Source organism: Trematomus bernacchii, unplaced genomic scaffold (assembly GCF_902827165.1).
Source record: "Trematomus bernacchii unplaced genomic scaffold, fTreBer1.1, whole genome shotgun sequence".
NCBI classification, from domain to species: Eukaryota; Metazoa; Chordata; class Actinopteri; order Perciformes; family Nototheniidae; genus Trematomus; species Trematomus bernacchii.
Window position 1 is genome coordinate 2,528,103 of NW_022987782.1, and position 23,727 is coordinate 2,551,829.

At 40.0% G+C, this 23,727-nt stretch overlaps 1 protein-coding gene across 2 annotated transcripts in view; it reads left to right on the forward strand.

Annotated features, from left to right (window-relative positions):
* Positions 1 to 21,911, forward strand: part of ncalda (neurocalcin delta a) — a 96,995-nt gene extending 75,084 nt beyond the window's left edge. For both annotated transcript variants that reach the window (XM_034149341.1, XM_034149340.1), the window contains 4 exons: positions 10,445 to 10,855; positions 19,344 to 19,449; positions 19,898 to 20,014; positions 21,077 to 21,911. In XM_034149341.1, coding sequence (XP_034005232.1) covers positions 10,478 to 10,855; positions 19,344 to 19,449; positions 19,898 to 19,995 — 582 coding nt within the window. In that variant the 5' untranslated portion in view covers positions 10,445 to 10,477 and the 3' untranslated portion in view covers positions 19,996 to 20,014; positions 21,077 to 21,911. The remainder of the gene's footprint in view (positions 1 to 10,444; positions 10,856 to 19,343; positions 19,450 to 19,897; positions 20,015 to 21,076) is intronic.
* The last annotated feature ends 1,816 nt before the right edge of the window (positions 21,912 to 23,727 follow it).

Here is a 23,727-nt window from a genome sequence, read left to right on the forward strand (position 1 = left end):
GGAGACAGTCGTTTTTTTTATTTTGAGTTTTGGAGATGCTTTTCTCTTTTTTTTTCAGTTAACCCTTCAACCCCAACAACTCCACAAAGTTGTTTACCTGGTCTTCTCCATCAGAGATTCCTTCTCCACAGGAATCTGCTGCAGCTGCACAATAGCCCCTCTCATCTGAAACAGCTGGTGCAACAGCTTTGGGAAAGAGGGAAAGCTGCAGATCAAAACGGCTCTAAAGGATTAGAAGGACTCTTTAGTTGTGTTCTTATGGGGTATTATTTGAATCTTTGATCTTTTGTGCTTTTATTTTAGAAAGGATTGCGATCATGTTTTTTGTGAAAGAGAGAGTGGTTAGGGGTTGGACAAATGTTAATATGATGATAGTTATCCTAGTGACCTGGGATTAAGACATCCCAGAATGGGGTACTTTTGTTAGATGTGGTTGAAGCCTATTTATATCATGCAACGTATTTCTGCTCCTTTCCAAACAGATGTTGCTACTTGTTCTATGAGTGTTGGTCAGTTGTAGTTAATACCTTGATGATTATAATTGATTGATGTAAAAAATAATAGATGTAAGTAATTGCTTGAAATGAAGGATACATGCCGAGTAGACTGCTGAAACAATGGGATCATTTTATGTACACCCTGCATGAAAAGCATTTTTCAATAACTTAGTTGTGTTTAGAGTTAAAACAATCCCCGTTGGCTAGTGCTACTCACCTCACATACCTGCACCCCCACACAGATAGACACAGCCCACAGCAACTCATGTGTATTTCACAGTGAGTAGTCTGTGTACCCATGAGTGTGTGTATGCAGCCTGCTCAGCCAGAAATTGCATCAATGGCTGTGTGGTTTTTGCCCAATGTTACTATGGTAACTGCACTGAAATTGCCTCATAAGAGAGTGAATTGTTCATGTGTGGATGAAATGAAACCGAGGATGGAGAGTCATGGAAATAAGGTACAAACAAGGTTGAGGAGTTTATGAATTGGAAAGTAAAAAGACGGGAAGATTTGTAAGTAAGTCGGATGGATGAAGGTCAGATGAAGAGTATGAAGACAGAAAAAGATGAAATGTGTGACAGATTAAAATGAGTATATTAGGGCTGCACGATATATCGTGTCGTGACGATAATCGCGATATGCACATGCGCGATATTGACATCGCGTGGACGTGCGATTTAAAAAAAAATGTTTTTAATTATATTATTTATTTATTTTTAGGACTTGCGATATTAAGTAGGCAAATTAACTCAAACACGTCATGTTACAATTATTTTGCTGCTTGCTACAAAAGGAAAACTCACGCGGCTCTCATGTCAGGGGTACTTGAGTGAGTGACAGCAAACCAATCACAATCAAATCTCCGGTGATTAAAGGTCAAAACACTGAATAAAGTAGTTTCATCTGTTTCTCCAGAGCAGTTCGGCGCTGCTAACCGAGCTAGCTCAGCTTGTTGCTCTGATAACTTAAGATCCAGACGTCTGTGACTAAAATCCTTCATCTGGTTAAATATAGTTAAAAAAATACCAATTGTATAGCATTAAAGTTCAAGAAAGGATGGTTTGCGGGAAAAAAAAACGGTCTTTTCTTCAATTCCTGTATGTTTTCATATCGCAATATATATCGCAGGGGGGGAAAAAATCGCAATGTCAGTTTTTTCCAATATCGTGCAGCCCTAGAGTATATGGATAAGTTGAAAAAGTTAAAATAGAGATAAAGGTTATATAGTGTCTTCAGTCTCCTTAAAGGGGACCTATCATGCAAAATGCACTTTTGTACGTCTTTTATACATGAATATGTGTCCCCGGTGTTCCAGGGAACTCACCAAGTGTCAGAAAACACAACCCTCTCTCTTTTCCTCCATACCCAAATCTCTAAAAACGGGGCTGCAACGGATCTGATACAGACTGATCAAGATTTGAACATTTTGACGTCAGGACGGAGGAGCTGACCTATCAGGGGAATGAGAGGTTGCCGTGGCATGGTAACAGCATGGTAACACGACGCTCGTAACTCGGCCCCCTCCTTTGCAGGGGGGCGTGGTCAGCTGCAGCGCATGCAAAGACGGTGGAGGAGTGTAAAATAGAGCGAAATGAGGCATGGCTAAAATGCATGATCTGTTTGGTATTTTGAAAAATAAAACGTATAAATATACCTTATATAGGTATGGCCCGACAATATATTATTCAAATATAGCATGATAGGTCCACTTTAAATATCAGTGTATAGGAGCTGTTTCACAAATGTTCATGCAGCAATCACTTCATTGCAGTCTTCACTGCCTTTCATCGTGGAGAGCCTTTGTGTTTTGTCCACAGAGGAAGTCTGTGTGTGTGTGCGTGTGTGTGTGTTCGAGCGAAGTGGTTAGTGGTTGTTAGGTTCTCATAATATGAATGTGAACCCGAGGCATGGAACCAGTGCTGCCCCAACTTTATTTAAATCTAAATCCCTCACCATCCACTTCCAATTTGAATAATAATAATAATATTTGAATGGTTCTGCAGCTGGCTTTTAAGGCAGGAAACATGAGTGGATGAGACACAAACACAGTGGTAGCTTCTGCCTGTTTCAAACTACTTTGTGTGACATTTCGGCCAATCCAGTGCAAAGCCAAGTTATTTTTACCTTTTTTCAACTATAGCTGGAATTTGAGGTGGCAAAGGAAACTGGTGTGGGTCAATAAACATGGAGTCACACAAATTAGTGAGTTCTTTGTTTGTTTTAAACTTCATTGAGTTACATAATGATTTGCTGTTGGAGAACATATGGGTCTGTCATTATCCAGAATTAAATGACAGACCAGTGTTATGACTGTTTGTCAAATAAGTGGGCGATAAATCTGTTGTTTCTTTTTACTAAATCTTTATTTGTAAGGCTGAACCTTACTGTAGGAACCTTACAGTGAAGGTCTTTCAGAGTCACATCTACACTTTTTATGGATGGTAATGTTGGTCATTCTGTATTCCACTTTGGACCATTGTCATCACACAAGTGTGTTTCCAGCAGCGTGTTCAGCTGGCTGAGCATGTCGGCGGTGGATTCCATCAGTGAAGGGCCTGGCGACAGACTGCATCCCTCTGGGGGTCAGTGGCTGTAGCAGCACCTCAAACAGTAGTCGGTGCCCTCATTGGCATAAAGGTAGAGTTTTTAAAGATTTCCTAAACAAGCCTGCAGTTATCCAGTTTCAGACGCCATTATAAGACAGATGACTCTTGCACAAGACAAACTCACCCAAAGGTCTGGGAATGGAATAACACCAATGCAAAAGCCTGCTACATTACATCTTTGTTGCTCTTTCATTTAATGTTGAAGGCCTTACATTTCTTTCTTTGCCTACTTATTTATTTTGTGACTTGCAATTGAAAAGCATTTGGTAAAATAATACTAAAAGGAAAGTGGTGAGACAGTAAACAGTCAAAAGCATCCTGAACTTCAAGACTAATTAAATCTGTCTGAATTGCAGGCAGAGCTTCGATAAGAGCCATGAAGGCTGAATGGCTCTTATGGGTGGCAATGACAGTCGATTAGCCATCACATTCTTTTAGGTCTAAAACATCTCCCCAAATGGATTGCTATGAAGGTTTGTACAGACATCCATGTTCCCCATATGAAGAGAACCTCTGAAAAAGGGATAGATTGTCTTTTCCACTAGCGCCACTTCAATTATGAGTGAAATGTCTCAACAAGTATTCAATGGAATGCCATTCAAATATGCTTCATAGTATGAGTTGTATTACATTTGGTGATCCACTGACTTTTCATCAGGTCTAATTCTTATTTAGCCCAGTCGTTTATAAGATCAAATACCCGCAAAGCCAATTCCAATCAGTACTTTGTGTTTTCCCCATTAAACTGTGGGTTTTCTCCGGAAGTTTTTCCTTGTACAATGTGAGGGTCTAAGGACAGAGGGTGTCGTATTGTCATACTGATATTCTGTACAAACTGTGAAGTCCACTGAGACAAATGTAACATTTGTGATATTGGGCTATATAAATAAACATTGATTGATTGATTGATTGATTTAGCATGCTAACACGCTTAACTGAGATGGCGAACATTTTACCTGTAAAACATCACCAGTTGTTAAGAGCATGTTGACACAAGTAAATTGGTTTATCTTTTACAAAATAGTTTTTTATTTGATGAATATGGACACTTAAACGCAAAAATAAACTACCCAGCTAGACATTTTTTGTTCTAAAAACATTCTTAAAATGTTTGGTGATAACATTGTTAGAACATTATGCCCTACTATTCTTAAAACGTTTTCAGCGGGAAGTTTTTGTTTGGTTCCCAGAATGTTCTTCTGAAAGGTAGGATAATGTTCTTTAAAAACATTCTTAAAATGTTTGGTGATAACCTTCCTAAAATGTTTTTGACAACATTGTCAGAACATTATGCCCTACTATTCTTAAAACGTTTTCAGCAGAAGCTTTTATTTTGGTTCCCAGAATGTTCTTCTGAAAGGTAGGATAACGGTCTCTAAAAACATTCTTAAAATGTTTTTGATAACATTGTTAGAACATTATGCTCTACTGTTCTTAAAACGTTTTCAGCTGCAAGCTAGATTTTTTTATGTTGCCAGAATGTTATTATTTTAGAGAAGGATAACATGCTTTATGTTTAAAACATTATGCAAATGTTCTGTGGTAACAATTTACTAAAATATTTTTACATCATTAGAACATAAAGACATAATATTCCTGTAATTGTTCAACTCAAAATTCCTGGGTAACTGGACTGACCACTGTAACTATTGGAATTTGACTATTAACACATGTAAAAGGATGACTCGGAATCAGCTGGTGAAAGTAACATTTGTTTATTAGAAAAGGGGAGCTGGGAGTGGAGGTTGGTTATGGCAGCAGTGGGAAACAGTTGTTCCAGGGTGGAGAGGCCTGGCTGGTCTTGGGAGTGTGGAAGGCCTTGGATTCCTCCTGGGAGAGACACAAAAATGAGTGTGAGGCAAAAGTTGTCAAAGAATATGCTGGCAAAAAGCTAGAGCGGCACGCAACAAACCATTCACGGCAACAATCCGGCAGGAAATGAGTGCAGGCTGCAGGCTTTCATAGTGTGGCTGATGAGCAGGTTGCAGGTGTGGTTGATTGGAGATTGCTCCCAGCCGTGTAGAGCAGACCAGCAGGCAAGTGGGGGGAGAGAGAGAGACACACAGTAGAAACAAACACTAACAGGGGTTTAAGGGACGGGCAGTGACAGTCGGTCCGTTCTTCTATATGTCTGTCTTTGGTTTTCTAAGTGTTATTCGATCCATATGAGAATAAAGATATGTGCATAAACAACAAAAACACTTGGGGTATAATGTTCAAACAATGTTATCACCAAACATTTTAAGAATGTTTTTAGAGAACGTTATCCTACCTTTCAGAAGTACATTCTAGGAACCAAAATAAAACTTCTCGATGAAACCATTCCTAGAACAATGAATGGTAACATTCTCAGAATGTTTTTAGAACCAACAATGTCTAGCTGGGAACTCAGACATGCCTACGCAAACATGCAATATCATGAATTACATGCTTGTTTTTTTTTTAAAAAGGAAAATGAGATCAAAAATCAGATTTTTTTTAAACATCCTTTTCAAACAAATGCAACAAGTTTGTATTTTAAAGCGCATTACAAATAAATCTGACGTTGACCATGATTAATATTTCGCATCACAGGAACGTTTTATAAAAAAAGAATAACCTCCTGAAAACATTATCCAAATGTTGCTTTCAAAACATTCTTCTTTTGTTATCATGTAACATTGAGGGAACGTTTTATAAAGAACATCTTTAATGTGTTACCCAACAACGTCCAAAACACATCCTTAGAATATTGCAGGCAAAACGTTCCACCTTTGTTAACATATCACATTAAAGGAACGTTTTATAAAAAACTTTCTGTCATCTCAGGCCTCAATAACATCCTCAAAACATCCTCTGAATGTTGCAGTTAAAACGTTATGTCTTAGTTAACCTTAAACCTTATAGGAACATTATTTGAAAAGATAAACATCCTAAAAAGGTTCTTTGAACATCAGATGAAAACGTTTCTTTAAAACCTTATTAGAACCAATAGGTAACGTTAGCCAAAGTTGTGAGAACGTTCCCCGCTAGCTGGGTAAGAGGGGGTTAACACATTTTTTCAAAGCTAAACAACGGTGGATGGAATGTTAACCTGTTAAGCCCGGGAGCCCCCGGGGGTGGGGGCCCCTGCAACATCTTGCAAGAAACAGCGGCTGAGGGCTTCTTAACATTTAACAAACTATGAATGTGTCATACCCACTTAACGGGAAGAAACTCAGCTACCTGACGATATGAACCATTTTTACCGAAACAAAACACAGGTCTAACGCCGAGCCTCTGAATTAGCACTAAGCGAAAGAGTGCTAACGCACTTATTAGCACATAACTCACGGTAGAAATATTTTATACTTCATCGGATCTGCACAAACTAGATATCATATGAAAGCTGAGATTCTACAGATTCCAATGGTATACGTATCATCACTATGCGACCAAAACTCGCGGCAGCGAAAGCCAGCAAAGACAACACACAACTTCACTTTACGTGGCCAAAGCGGCAAATACGTCTTACCTTCGCTGTTTTCTGAACAAAGGTTGTGTTCAACGGCATTAAAACGCATATAAACGCTGCTGAAGGTTAATCCAATGTCTCTGTGTCACTTTGAAATGATTACTGATAATCCATCATCATATTTATGTCAATAAACTGAGTTTTCATATAGAGTATATGAGAGCTGTAACCAGGGGCGGACTGGCCATCGGGACGTTCGGTAATTAGCCTACTTGCGGTACCAAGGTGGGCCGGCGGTACCGAAGTGAGCCGGTCGAGAGTCCCGGGCAGATTTGTAGTCCCAGTCCGCCCCTGGCTGTAACCCAGCTTCCGGTTTTGGGCATGCTGGCTGCGCATCACTCTCATTCACCAATGGTAATGTTTAGATGGATTCAGGAACTCTCTCTCGATTCTATTGGCTCTATCGGTTAAAAAGAGGTGTCAATCACCAAATTCGACCGATGGGTTCCAGAGATATGGCAAATGCACCCAAATGACCCCAGAGGTGGGGTTTTTTTTCTAAACCTCTCTAAAAAGGTCAAATTTCACTTGTTTTGCATCAATCTTGATACAGGGTACTTATTATATGTTAACGTTTGGATTTCCCTTTTGTAACTCTGATTCCAGTCTCCAGGTTATCTTGTTTTTATTGATATATGTGCAGCTTGCTAAATGTTGATGTTCTTCAGTGTTATCTTCCTTTCCCAGCGGTTTAGCTGAGCTCAGTGTGGCTGTGCAAACAGTAGTCTGTGGTAGAAATTAACAAAGTAGAGTGTCAAATATAATTCCTTTCATCAAAAATCATTCTTCTACTCATGTGTGCCACTCAAGTGCTCTCTCCCTTTGATCATGGTTATGTCCCACCCAGACTTCAGAGCTGTTTTTATCATCATGTTTACCAATGAGAGGTAGAAGCTTTTCTGTAGCATTAGCCACCCGGCTGATTATTTTACAGTTTTCTAGGGCACTCAAGCTTTTCCACCAGGTTCTAGATCATTTGACACTCTGATAAGTTATCACTTCTCAAATATCCTTGCTTACACTGTGGAATTTCCTCAGTAGTAGCCTATGTTGAACCTTGGGAGCAAGAGGTCCGGGTTTCTGTAGTGCCTGCCTTGGATTGTTGTTGGTAGACTGAAAGCCTACCAACTTAATCTTTATCATTTCTCTATGGTTGTCAACTAGACACTGAAGTGACCTGCACCTAAGGATGTGAGAAAGAAACTTTCAGCAGTCGTTGTCATTTCCTACAGTTTCCTTTAGCCAGTTGTATTCAAGGACTTTGCTACGGGGTTTGAGTACACAAGTGACTCATTTCCTGAGAGTTTTCAGAGTGAAGGCCATATCAGGACTAACAGAGCAATGCCGGGCTGTAGGCATGCCAGACATAAATACATACAACCTAAACACAAGATAAAGTATGTTTGGGAAATACTGCATTCTGCAAACAGTTCTTACAATTGTATTTTGATAGCATAACGTTTTATGATAACACAGGCTAAAATAGGAGTATGACTATACTGCCATCCACCAAAAGAACATGGTTACTGTATTGACAGCACAATGAGAGCAGAGCAGGCACTTCCTGTATGTGTCACCCAAAGGGCAGATAGAAAACAGACTCAGAACTCTTCCACTGGTGCTCCGTCACTCTTTCCCTGTCTCTGACTGCCCTGTATCTGGAGAGATCATATCTGTAGAGACCAAAGCCAATAATGTTAAATGAATAAATAAGACATTATGAGATAAATATTCATGCATTTGCATAGTTATAACATTGTGAAATAACCCTCTGTAATTCTAATTAGGGATGCACAATTAATCAAAATGGAAACATGGGAAATATGGGCTAGTGCAATATTGAAATCGCAGGAGGTGCAATATTTGGTCTTTGTTAAAGGTAAAACATGTGAAAATATATTTCTGAATGAAGGATAGTGGAGATGCAGAGAAGTTCTCCAAATCGTATTCTGCAAACTTGAACCCAACCTCAAATATCTTTCTTTGTTCCAGATAAAAAAATCACTCCATGGCCATTTTGTATCTTTCTTCAATGATAATAAGTAGGGATGTCCCGATCACCTTTTTTTGCTCCCGATCCGATTCCGATCATTTGATTTTGACAATCTGCCGATACCGATTTTTCCCGATCCGATCTTTATGCAATGCATTAAGAGAAAAAAAAGGTAACAGATAACGGCTGGTCATCCAACGCGATGAATTCAGCTATCTTGGCTGTTATTTTTTTGGCCAGTGAAACAGTGAAAACACTTCTGGGGCAGTTTCTCTTTCCTTTTAAAAGTCTCTGAAAGTGTCAGTTGTTTCAGTGCCTTTACCCGAGTGGCCGCTGTGTACTCCTCGTGTTGTTGTTGGTGTTTGTTTCTCAGGTGGCGTTTCTCTGTTCTTTCCACCACGCGGAACCTCCGCCTTGCAAACATTGCATCTGGCTGTTACACTGCCTTCGCTTTCAATTTTATAGTACTTCCAAACTCCTGACATTTTCTCTGTCCCGACTCCCGAGGCACCAGCTGAACGTAGCCTCTTGTTAGCTTACTGCTACTATTAGACACTGCGCCCACTCTGTTGCCAGATTTGACAGAAATAAGCAACCAGGTCTATGAAAACAAGCCCAAAAGAAGCAACACATACATGATGTTGTGTAATTTTAAACCAAAACGAAGGCCTCAGGATGACTTTAAGACATGAACATGGTCATTTTTGTTTTGTAACATTCAATAAAATAATAAAAATATTTTATAAAAAAAAAAAAAATAATTCCCAATCCCCGATTTTTTTCTCCCGATTCCGATCTTTTGAAAATCACGTGATCGGCTCCGATCCCCGATCACGTGATCGGATCGGGACATCTCTAATAATAAGAAAATGTGTGCAAACATGATCAATTCCTCCAAATTGCAATTGAATTTCAGTCAAAATAATTATAATTATAAAATATTATCTCATCCCTTTTTTACACTAACAGAAATTCATTGGGCCATTTCCACCATTTTAACATAAGCTAAACTAAAACAATGGATCCATCTATAAACAAGTCAGACATTTCTAGTCAAACAAGTGATTGTAATAAATAGAGTAAACGTAACGTGTTAGTTGAGGTATTTTATTACATGGAAATTGAAATGGACTGTAAACAGGGATATAAAGCTTTGTCTTGTTCATAAAGACCTGCACTACAAACACTGATACTGCTGCAGGGAGAGGATTAAGTCATTATTTATCAAGGTTATGAATCTGAATAATATTTGTTAAGAGGCTATGCTCAAATATAATTGGACTTCACCACTGTTTCCTTCCAGTGTGGCTAAAGTGAGTTAAGTGTTTGTGTGGAGATGTTATAGACTCATTAAGCCTGTTGGGCATATGGCAGTACACAGAGCGGGTTGCCATGGAAAGTTCCAATATTTTGTAAAAAGGGAGGATTTTAGTCCTGATAAATGTAAAGTCTAAAAAGAAGGGGTGCTTACATTTTGGGTTCATACCTTGGTCAAGGCACTGTGTCCTTGGCTTAAAATGCTGGGTATGCTTACAAGGGTTCCAGGCCTCAAAAGCATCACCTGACAATGGAACCACTGAACTCCTTTACAAAAGTAAAGTAGAATTCAATAGATATATTTCACGCCAAGTATTTTTAGATAACAGACTCTACGACCTTTTGTATATTGTTGTTGTCACAAGCATTGATCATAGAGCCTGTCAAACCTTTGCACTCTTCATTTACCATAGTTATAATCAAGCAATAACAGTTTATGATTGCAAAAATGTCAAATAACTTCTTATATATGTATCTGCTGTCATGACATGAATCCCCTCCTAAAACCAATCCCTCTCATCTCCCTCTCTCCCAGCTGTGAGCCGAGTGATTGACAGGACCTAAAGACATGGGGAAGCAGAACAGCAAGCTCCGCCCTGAGGTGATGCAGGACCTCCTGGAGAGCACCGACTTCACAGAGCACGAGATCCAGGAGTGGTACAAGGGCTTCCTGAGGGACTGCCCCAGTGGCAACCTCTCCATGGAGGAGTTCAAAAAGATCTACGGTAACTTCTTCCCCTACGGTGACGCTTCAAAGTTCGCCGAGCATGTCTTCCGCACATTCGATGCCAATGGTGATGGGACAATAGACTTTCGGGAGTTTATCATCGCATTAAGTGTGACGTCACGTGGAAAGCTGGAGCAGAAGTTGAAATGGGCGTTCAGTATGTACGACCTGGACGGAAACGGGTACATCAGCAAATCTGAGATGCTGGAGATTGTTCAGGTGAGTGTGCATGGAGGCTGCAAGGAAAAATAACTAGTTGATAAACTAGATGTTGCAATAGATAAATCTATCATTTTTAAATCATAATTATCATTATGATTAAAAAATATATTAAATGATCATTGCCAATTTCTTTTCTTTTTTAAAAGATCGATTACAAAGACACATGTTTTCTTAAGTCTGTAGATTACAATTCTTAGCCTTTTTCAAAAATTGTGCTTTTCGCAGCTCGATTACTGCACTAGTACATATGGCGATTTAAAGGGGACCTATCATGCAAAATGCACTTGTGTACGTCTTTTATACATGAATATGTGTCCCCGGTGTTCCAGGGAACTCACCAAGTGTCAACAAAACACACCCTCTCTCTTTTCCTCCATACCCAAAATCTCTAAAACGGGGCTGCAACGGATCTGATACAGACTGATACAGATTTGAAATATCTCTGACGTCAGAAACAAGGAGCTCCGCCTATATGGGCAACTCTCCACCTATCGGGGGATGAGAGGTTGCCGTGGCATGGTAACAGCATGGGTAACAGCATGGTAACATGACGCTCGTGCCTCACCCCCCTCCTTTGCAGGGGGGCGTGGTCAGCTGCAGCTCATTTGCCACAAAATCAGCCCTTGCAAAACAGGGCTGGAATACAGCAATAGAGCGAAATGAGGCATGGCTAAATGCATGATCTGTTTGGTATTTTGAAAAAAAAACGTCACAGACATGTTTTATATAGGTATGGCCCTACAATATATTATTTCAAATATAGCATGATAGGTCCACTTTAAGTAAAAATGTTGCAGCCCTATTGAACAGACTATGGCTGACAAAAGAGCCCAGTGTCTAAAATACAGAAAAACAGGACAGATACTGTATTACATTAACAGAAAATCTGTTTCTATCACATGTTGGCAGTCTCTTCTGAATGCATCAGAACGCATAGACACATACACACTCACAGAAACACAGCAATTGTTACATTAGCCAAGGCAAAGTTTGTTATATTTTGATTGTAGGTAATGCCACTGTATCCATAACACGCTTATTATGAGAGCAGGGAAAACATTTTAAGAACAGGAGGACAAACGGCTGTGCTCCATGAAGGGAGGGTCTTACAGTCTTACAGTGATGAAGGTGGTGATCTTACCAGTCCTGCTATTTAAATGATACAGTTAAATAAAAAAGAATTGGTGCATGGCTTTCCCAATGCAATCATTAGCAAATGTTGTAACGCCTACTTGTTTTTTCATATTTGCTAAAAGCAGCCTTTTGCAGGAAAGATGAGGGAAGGACGTTCATATTAACAGTGTTAGCCCTGAATGTTAAACTCTTGTTAATGAAGGTACATGGGGTCTAAATGCCCTTTAGGCTGTGTGGGCTTTCAGAGATTCTTTAAAGTCACATAAGCAATGTGATTGTTTTAATGATTGTTAAGAGATTATAGATCGCATTAACATCACATCACATTTGAGTTCTGTTCATAGAAGCATTGCAGGCATTTGAATCGAAATACATTCAACAATATGTTTAACCAGATTGTAAAATGAGAGTTAAAGGTTACATTCTGTCTGTGTTCATGTTTAACTGTTGTACTTTACGTTTACAGTCAAATATTTGGAAGTTTTCTTGGTGGTGCAGCAGGGCACTTCTTACCTTTTCATAAAGAAAACAACAAAAGTGAAGCAAGCATTTCCTTCACAGGAGCTTCTCATGTAAAAATACTTTTAAATGTGTGCATGCCTGCGTTACAAAAAAATTACCATAACAGTAGGCACTTAAAACGGCAATGTTGTAGACTCAGGTCTCTGCCAACAGGTGTTCTGAGCAAGTGAAGATGACCACTGACAGCACTTTTGTCCAATGGTAGTTTGGCTAGTCGCTAACTTTATATATGGTATTTGGAAGATTTTTTTTGTTCATTTGGATCCACATTAGCATTAGGAGCAGCTACTCTTGCTTGGGGTGTAGACAGTGCAGTGTACAGTGGATTTTCCTCTGAAAACTGCTTGCTGCAATAAAACCAAAACACTAAGCTGAAAGACACACACTTGAAAAGAAGTGCAGTCTGGTGATCATTTGTCGCTTTGTCCCTATGAGTGACCCCATTCACATTACATACTGTATAGTCAATCATCCGTTGTTATTCTAAAAAAGATTGATTATAGCCAGTTTTGTCAGATTTTCCGCTTTTTCTGTTTGAATATTATATGTGTCTCCTATAATACCTTCACAGTCCTAAGTTTGTATTTTAATGTTTTGAATATTAGTTGCTCTACTGATTCAGATATCTGATGGATTTCAGGCTAGTCATGGCCAATCCCAGCCAATATGAATCTATAATGCCTCCCTACCTCACGACGGCAGTGATTCAGCCTGAAGCTTTCCACGACTGTCCACTTCCCATTAAAGCTGGTGCTGTTCCCAGGATTGAAAGAATAGACAGCAGTGAGTGCAGGGCTCATCAGTGGATGTGAAGAAGAGGAGAAGCCTGTTGAAAAGTTGATAGTTGCCTTAATTAGTGAATGGTTGTGAGTGTACTTGTCATTCTTCAGATATGTGTGTGTGTAGTTGTTAAGGGCTTCAAATGTGTCCTCTTCCACTATGCATGCAAAAAGCAGTAAAGTAGTTCCAAGTCTATTTTGATTGTGGCTTTTGAAATCTAGTAGCTGGTACTCTGTGTTTTACTCATTAAATTAGGATGTTTACTTTCAATTGTTGTGGTGCACTTTTAGAGTCCAGGGTCATTTAGTTTCTCTCGGGTGCCTCGGGCCACTCAGAAGCATTTACACAGAAACACATTCAGTATTCATCTATCTTCATGTCTTCATTGGCTGGTTCAAAGCCTCTGCATAAAGAAGGCAATCATAAGAGAATCATTTTCAGATGGAGTTGAAGTTGAAATATGGCCTGTACTCTGAGTTAAGCCTGCAGCTCAGTGTTGTTACAATATCTGCTTTCAGCCGCTGGATCTCATAAAGCTGAATCCTTCTATTTCCTGTTGCATATCTGGTTACAGGGAGTGGGAAAAGGAAAATCAAATGTTTTTACCAAAATATAGAATGCAAAAAATGTTCCACAAATTTCAGTATTAGTAATGCAGCACTAGTTAAGTTTAGGTTTAGAGAAATAAGAAACAAGTGATGACCATTATGCTAATGTTATCATATGAGCGTGGCTCTAGGGATGGATACTGTATTTGGAATTCATGTTCTCCAGATGATGAATCATACTGACTTCTGGTGATCGGTAAGTGATCATAAATAGATCACTTAACAAAAGTTAACATCGCATTAACCTATTACATTTGAGTTCTTTTCATAGAAGCATTGCAGGGATTTTAATCGAAGTACATTCAACAATATGTTTAACCAGACACTCAGGATGTCCATAGTGACAGTCCAGAGATGAAAGAAGACAGGTCAGGGGGAATCTTCATTTGTTTGTCACGGTGCCTCACTATAAATGCACTTCTGGAGATATGGAAAATGTGCCCCACTTATTCCAATAACAAAGCTTCTGTTCCCATGTTGCTGAGTGTATCTCTGTAAGTTGCTAATCATGCTCCAGTAAAAAAGAAGATGAAAAGAGACACAAAAAAACACATCTTCATGCGCCACCTAGCTAATAACAAAAACTAAAAGAGCCCCTGCTGTAGTAGTGCAGACATTGCAATGCATCTGCTTTAGAGAACCCAGATTGTACGACTACATGCATGCAACAGCACATTATGCACCTTATTTCGCTGGATGGGATCTTATCCATCACCAGTGGCGACTGGTCATTAGGGGCAGGTGGGGCACAGCCCCACCTAGTGTCAGCAGAAAGTATTACAAATAATGATTACAAAAATGCAAAAAAAAAATAAAAAAATATATAAAATATATTTTAAGATCATGTTTAATCATCTGATTCGTCTGTACATTGCTGTTTTAGTCTGTGTTCTTCTAATTAGTGTGTCTACAGTCACAGTGTGTGCCTATTGAGCTGTTTAGAGCCATGTGGGACAAAACCTGATTATGCCCCTTCCTCTCGCTGTGAAGTCAACGGTGACTGTAAAAACTACACTGCGCATGCTCAGAGTATTTTGTAATGAAATGTGTGTGGCAAAAAAATAATGACCAGAGGGGCATGGAGCTACCATCCCCACCATACGTCATCTCAAATCATTCAGAGCTGATTGGCTGTAAGTACGTGTGCCGCGAAAAGTGTGGTGTGTGAAGAGGAGACGAGAGAGCTGCAGTGACGCGTCCTAAAACCAGGAAGTAAGCTGCGCATGGCTTCCCTCGACAAAAAAGCAATGAGATTTCTCCAGAGGATTTTAGAAAATAGCTGGAAATAAGATCTGTGGGAAACGTACCTGTTAGATAAATGCACGTTTTGATCAGCCGGATAACATCCACATGTCTACCCTACTTTTATAATTTTTTTATCATAAATCTATGGCTTAGATTTATGATAGACTTTTGAAACTACAAGAACATAAGGAGGACTTTTACAAAAAAGTAATAGAAATGTTTGTCCAGAAGGATAGGCAAATGGACTTCATCTTCAAGTCAAGGTAAGACCGCCATTTGATTGAAAATGGGATCTTACTAAGAGAGAACAATTCAATATTTAAATGATCAAATGACATTTTTTGGGTATCCTTTTGTTGAACTGTCTGTTTAAAATTAATCGAAGCATCAGACAAAAAAAGCTTTTGAAAATAATATTATATTTTGGTTTAGGTCAAATATAATATTTGTAAACCTGAAGAGTCAGTGCCAGTGCCTCACCAGCCATGAACCTCACTGCACGTCACTGCAGAAGCTTATATATAGACATCTACGTTTTTTGTGCCCCACCACTTTTGTACATATAAAAACGCCACTGTCCATCACACCAGTGTTATTGTGAACACCACTGGCAAATGCTTCACCCAAGCCCCTTTCAATCCCCCCACCGTGACCTCAATATTTTATATTCACAAACCTCTATTTGCCACATGAGTAAGAGCTGCTAGCTAATGGTCTCTCCTGTGTGTAAATGCTGCTGATGCTCATAATTAGCCTTGCCGTGGGAGTCATTGAATGAGATGGATGGCAGACAGTACGGCTCTTCTTTTTCAGATAATGACAAAATCTCAAGTCCGGGAGTAAATAAGAGGTCTCAACCACTCACCAACAGCTGACCTCCGTCTACCTCTCATCTGAGCAGACGGCACAGAGGGAAGCTCCCTGTCTCCATTGAAGAGTGCATTCATACCATAGATTAGAAAGACTGAACAGAATAGCAGGTTAGATAAGTCGCCATGGGAAACACATTCATCTTTTGTGTGAGGGTGAGGAGAGACTTTGCATTCTGTGTGTGTGCTTATTACTGCAGGACCACTCAAATGGTGCTCTGTGGGTGCACTTAAGTCAACAACTTGACTTTCTTTCTTTCATTTTCTCTTACTATATTAAATGTTGGAAAACAAACACAAGGCAAACTAAATCTTTCTTGGATTTTGACTAGTGGACGACCTCCATCACTTTTCTTCTTTGTCTTAAACTGCATTTTCCTCACCTGACTCTGTATCATTTGATGTGGATGAAGTGTAGAGGGGAGATCATAAGAGTTATGTGCTGATGCTTCTCTTATCCCTCTCGTTCAAAAGGCCACATAATAGTCCTAGCTTTCTAACTGTTTTTTGCTATCCTTCATGCGGCTCAGAATATTTCCGGTTTCATTAGAGACACTAAAAGCTCTCTGCTGGAGGAGTGTGTAAGAACTATCTTTTTTCTCCTTGTGGTAATCAGGTTATACAATACATGCTGCTTAGACCTCTGAAGCTTGATGACATCTGTCTAAAATGTCAAATCAACATATGTGTAAAACAGATAACGGATGTAGGCTCTATTGTTATATTTGTGAGAGAAATGCAGAGAACTCATAGTAGGAGGTGAGAGGGGATGTGGAGGATACACCAGCTGGTCGGGTGTCATGGGTGAAGAAAGAAAAGATAGAAAAATCAATCCAATAAAGAGGGTGGCTGCAGGCTGTGGATCAGGGGAATAGAGGATCAAACCTTCATACAGCAGCTCCTCTCAGGGACTGATGGGCCTGGGATCTGATCTCAGATCTGTAAACACTGATGCTGTTGCTGCTATTCTATATTCTTCTAACTGTTTTATCTCAATACTTAGTGACTTCTTTATCCTCTGTGGAATTCACATCCAGACCAATGAGTTCCTAGATGATATCTGATATATCATGTATGTGTTGTTAAGTTAGGCAAAGGTTATTAGGAAGAAATGGATTTGTTCGAGATTCCCAGTCTTATCAACAATGACCTCCTGAGTAAAGATTGTCCTTTTCTGTTTGGTATAACTCTTCATTAAGCAAGAAATAAATCATATTACTTTACAAAAAAATAACTATTTACAATTAGTTTTACAAGTGACACAGTGTAAACCTTTTGTATACTGATTATTTTCTTATTGAATACAGGACTTTAGTGCAAAATTAACCTTACAGAATCAAGTGCAATCATAGAGGAAAATCAATATTTCCATATATACACACTTTCTAAATTGCATAGTAGGTATGTGCTTGTTATCTGTTAAGGTGTTGTAATTGTGTACTACAATTTCTTGATATAATCCCTCTTGGTTGTCATGGTTTTTAATTGGATTTACGATCTCTTCCACCAGGTTTCTCCCTATAATGTTGTTAATTAGTCTTCACTGTACAGGCTGTTATGAAGCCCTGGTGAATACATGAATATAGCCTCTGAGTAGACCACTGCTCACTCACTTGGACGGTGTTTGTCTGATCTGAAAGTGTGTGTGTTCATGGTCAATAAGGACCATTCATAATCAATGGAGCTCCATGGCTCCGTTAAGCACTGTGTGAACTCCAGATCCTTTCACTTTGTATTGGTTGCTTGTAATTTGGGGATTTAGAAATGTAATCTTTTCCCCTGCGTTTCCCTGGATTAGACCAACAGTGAAACCCCTCAACATGTAATAGTAGCTAAATGTATCAAACAGTCACAGCAGTTTGAAGGATTTAGATTAATAAGAGACCCTGCTCCAAACTGAAATGAAGACTGATATTGAGCGAGGTTCCTCAGCTCCACGGTGACCCAGGAACAGAGCCGCCCCGCCACTGTGCATAAACAGCACCTCTTTACAGCCCCCGCTGCACTGCAATCACAATCAGCCTCCTCTGTTCACACGTCAGCGCCCCCTCCCCTCAATCCACCTCCTTATTACAGACACAGTGGGCTGTGATTTCACTGTTTACTGCCTAACCCCCTGCAAAGCAACAGAGAGCAGAGGAGACACAACACTGATAAATAGTCTGTGAGGGGGGGTATGTTCCCATGTTTGTCTACACCCCCCCCTACCTGAAAGTGGAATCTCACAAACAGTGAAGCAGTGTCTGCAGTCTGGATGCACACACCGGAATCATGAATCACTTTGTTAGAAAAAGTGGTGGGGACACCTCTATTTAATAAAAACACTACTGCATTAAACTCCCCCCGCAAACAATACATACTGTACATATATACATACAGATATATACTTACAATACTTTCTTTGACAACTAATCAGTACTATGCTACGCTGCTGCATAGCGGGAGTAACAATTACCAACAAAATTGGCCACTTTCAAAAGTGTTGGAGACATGTCCCCAGCGTCCCCATTATAAATTCAAAATTGGGATCAATAATGTACTTCTTATCTTAAATGACGCCAGTATAAAAAACGTAATTGATCCATATGTCTCACTGGCTTGACTCGACTCCCTTTTGGTACCAGTTCCTATCCTTATTGGCAACCAATTAGAAGAACGTATTTACTTTGTCAATTGTACGGTGTAGTTTACAGCGTAGTTTCCCGGGCTGGCACGACAATAAAATAGTAATGTCCGGTTTGTGCACAATAAAACATTCTCTTCCACCATCAGTGCTCGGCAGTGTTTAACTCCTACTTTGTACTATTCACAACTTTTGCTAATGAAAAACCAAAACAGAGCAAGCCATGCTGAGTGGAGCAGTGGATGTGAGGTCAGACCTGATCCAGACATAGTCTGCACGTAATGAGAGACGGTGCACATCTGACATCACCCATGACATCACGTTGTATTCACCTAAAACAAATACAAAGAGCAGAGAAAGAAACTGCCCTACAGTTGTCACCATTTCTGAGTAAGATTTATATTGAGATAAAAAGTTCGAGAAATTAACCCATTTTAATGTAAATGAACTGTTGAAAAGAGTGGAAGTATTAACAGAGGCAAATAAAACGTTTTAAAATAATGGCTTCAAAGATGAATAGGTACATGGGAGGTCATCCGTTACCGTGCATTAAAGCAATGAATTCCATATCCATCGTTCAAAGAAAACACCTGAGCATGCAGCAGCCCCCCCCCTGCAGCCAGAGAGCCAGCTTCAATACCTTTAGTTCAAATAATAAAGCGTTTAGAGATGAATTATATGACCTCCTTTATGTCTCTTTGTAGGCAATCTACAAGATGGTGTCCTCTGTCATGAAGATGCCTGAGGACGAGTCGACACCTGAGAAGAGGACGGAGAAGATCTTCAAGCAGATGGACACCAACAGAGACGGTAACTTTAAATACAAAGACTTTCAAATTCCCTTCAGTATTTCTACGGACACACACAAAAATCATTTGAATAACCTGATGGAATTGGTTTATTGATTGGTTGATTGATGAGTTTTAGTAAAATGGAACAACACAGACTTTAAACTTGCAAATGCATCGGACAGCTTGTCACTGCCACCTGGTTAGCTGGCCAGCAGCTGGCACAGACAGACTCTTTAAGGCAGACAACACTGGGTACATCAGAGGAGAGATCCAACGGGGACACATGAATGGAAGAGCTAAAACACCCCATCATTCTGTCAGTGCCTATATTACTGTCATTTGCTGTTATTTGAACAAAGTGTGTCTCAGAAGTGTTTGTTATATATCCAGTCTACAGTGGTAACGCTCAGTCTGCATGTGGTGAGAATGTGAGGTCGCTCAATGAGTTCCTGCCTTGTGTTCTTCAGGTAAGCTGTCTCTGGAGGAGTTCATCAAAGGAGCGAAGAGCGACCCCTCCATCGTGCGCCTGCTGCAGTGTGACCCCAGCAGCGCTGGGCAGTTCTAACTGAGGCTCCACTCCACCTGTGAGGCTCACACATCCTCCATTTATCAAACTCAGCCGTGTTGCCTTCAATTCTTATTAAAAACATTTGCTCACATGCCATTGCCAAACAGGGGTGTGTTCAACAACACTTTGTGAAAATATCCAAACTCTCACACAACTGGTGTTATCCCAAACATAGGCACTGTATTTTTCAAAGATCGTACTAGTTTCACACACTAGTTCATAAACAGTGTTTGAAAATGTTTTTCTTTAAAAATAGATGCTAAACAAGGGGTGAGTATTTGATATAACAATCATAAGGGTTATGTAAAGTTAACATTTCACTGGAATCTTTGAAAAGGCGACGTGGAGCTAGTCTTGGTGAGAGTTACTAGCTGCTGTTCAGGTTTCAGAAAGTGCATCAGTAGGAAGGCTGAGTTGAGTGCAGAGGAACAGGAGCAGTACAGGAGGGAAGATGTTCTGAGGCAGCGTGCAGGATGTGGGGACGGGTCCTCCACCGTGTCACGCTGTGTGACTGTTGTTCTGTTCCGTGGATGGATATGAGAGACTTTGTAGGAGCTGGAGGTGGCTTGCAGGATTTATGAAATACCGTCTGCTCTTAAAATGTGAACCGTCGTTTTATAGATTAAACTCTTTACGACACTTTCCAGAGTTAACTGTCAACATGCATTTCAAGAATATATATATAATATTAATAAGCTGGTAAAGGTGCAGCTAGTTTGAATGACTTTGTATACTGCAGGGTAGCTTGTGAATTGACTCCAGGTGGAACTAAAGTCTGATTTAAGATGGTGATTATATTCACATCATTCATCCACATCTGTAAAGTACTAAAGGTACTAAATAAATGTAGTAGGGAGTAAAAGTACACCATGTACCTCTGAACTGTAGAGGAGTAGAAGAATCTACAAGGTTAGCTAAACATTTAAATACTCAAGTAAAGTACAAGTACCTCAAAAGTGTACTTAAGTATACAGTACTTGAGTAAATGTACTTAGTTAGTTAGTCATTTTTGGTGAGATTGGGGGTGTTGAGATTGCCTCGCAGCCGCTCTGACTATGACCCCCACCTCTCCCCGCAGAGCTTCTTTGGGGAATCCAAATGCCCTCTAACTCTCTCTCCGGAGCAGACTGATGATGAAGAATGACAAGCTGATGACGATGAAGAAGACGAGCCTTCACTGCACTGAGGACATCAAAGAGGGGCACAGGAGCCCAATTCTCCAGCTGACCCCTGAGCTGTTTATCCAAACCCTCCAGACCCCCACCCGGACAGAAACTGATGAACCCCCCCCCATCAAGTTATCACACCCCACTGATTGTAGTTACCCAGGTTCCCTCAGTCCTCCTATAGGCGCGTCCGACTATAACGAAGGTCCACAGTAGGTTGTACATATACAGTATAAACTGGAGTGTCTGTATCAGTGTCTTTACTCTCTGTGCCCCAGCCTCTGTCACTCTGTGTGTGTCATAGAGTGTGTGTGAGTGTGTGTGTGTGCATGAGACAAGAGAGAGAGAGAGAGAGAGAGATAATGGTGTTGAACAGCAGGACATACTGTAGGTGAGATGATTGAATCTGCAGAGAGGACATGTGAAGTGTGTCCTTCACTCAGAACGACTACCGCTTTTAGTTTCCTCTTTTCTACTGTGAGAATGTCTACATGTGTTTGTGTATTTTGCAAACTTGATAGACTTGTTTCATATTTTCCACTGGGACAGATTAACATGAACAGGTAATATTATGCTACTATGCATATGCGCGCCTAATCAGAAGTTTGATTTTGCGAAGTCTCACTGATGTAATGGAATGAAACACATCTCATCTGTTCCAGTTTTTCATATCTGCAAGAATCTGACAAAAAGAAAACTAGTCTTTTAAAGTATTTGAATACAGTGTAGATATATTAAAGTGCTACATTTGAAAGAAATGTGAAATAATACAAAAAGGTTATTTTATGAAGCTTTTGCAGGATGTTGCGCATGCATACCAGTTTCTTTCTTTCTTCGACATGTAAATAACTGAAACCCCGTTCCTTATGTTCACTTTTTGATGTTTTTAAATGCCGCATGTTAAACAGTTGGCTGCAGGGATGCATAGACCCAATACCACGTATGCATGTGACCTATGCGCATGTGTGTTTGACGTATGTTTACGGATATCAGTGGCTAAAGGGCCAGCTGTGAGCTCGCTTCTGTACGTTGGTATGGTCACAGTGCTACCAGCAGGCAGTGTTATTGACAGCATATGGACGGCCACAGCTGACACATGGAATGGATCTCATGGATACCTTCCTGGAGGGAAGGTGTACATCAAATGAAGATGCACTGTCCAATGGGGATGCTGGGAAATCAGAGCAGAGAGCCTTTTTCTTTTTAAGTTGAGCTCAAAAAATGAATTCATCAAACATACACACAGAGGACAGAATTCTTTAACGACTGTCCCAATTGTCTAGCACAAACAGTATTATGTAAAATAAAGAAATGCTATTGGTCACGCATCAGCACAAATAAATAATAAGTATCATTTAGACAGCCCTCCAAAAAAATTAGAAAGTTGACCCGGCATCAGTGTAACCCTGCCCTGAATGTACCACACACACACACACACCACACACACACACACAACCACACCATACACACACACACACACCATACACACACCACACCACACACACACACACACACACACACACACACACCATCACACACACACACCACCACACACACCATCACACCATCACACACACCAACACACCATCACACCACCACACACACCATCAAACCACCACACACACAACCCCCCACACACACCCCCACCCACACCCCACACCCAACCCACCACACACACCCACACACCACACACACACACAGCCAAGCCGTTTCAGTTACTGCATTATATTCCGATTAGAAAAGCTTTGAATGTTTTAAATAACTGCTGTTTTTTTGTGAAGAAAAAAAGATGTAGACAAACAAACCGAAAATCACAACTACTGCAATGACACTGTCACTCTGTTGCTTTTATTGTATTTTTCTGATTTTCTGATTATTTTTTTAAGCTAAGTCAGGTGTAACAAATCTGTTAAAACAAATAGCATCTTGTGTGCCAAATAAAAACAAAACAGTATTGTATACATTTATACTGTACAAATGTTATCTGTTGAACAAATTGTTTGTAATTGTTGCATTTTGTAGGTTTTGTATGGTATCCTGTATTTAGTGACTGCAGTTTTGGAACACAAGATTGTTTTTGGTCAACTTTAAAAAGCAAGAATTAAATTTACATTTTATTGTGTGCAAGCAATAATGTGGTGTCTGCTTATTTGCAATACAGCGGTTAAACGGCAACATGAAGGATATAGTTCAGCCGAAAACCGATTGAAGACATATTGGGTTGTGCATGTGTTATAATCTAATCTAATTTTACAAACTTTTATATTTTGCCTCAAAAATCTAGTATTGCTAAGGTTCTTGTTTTTGTCATTCCAAACTACCAGGTCACTTCTTTGTTAGCATTTTTAATTTGGAATATTATCACGGAACCCAAAATACGGTAATCTAAAGTAATGCACTGAATCAGTGTTCAGTTGAGTGCAGACTGCAGTCTGTGTGCTCTGAGACCACAGATGCGGCTTTCACACCGGCGCTTTTCACTTTCTAGCTCCTCGCGGAGAGCTTTTCATGGTTCAGCTCCCGTTTCCCTTTTCAGCTCCCGCTCTGTTCACAACTGCCCAGA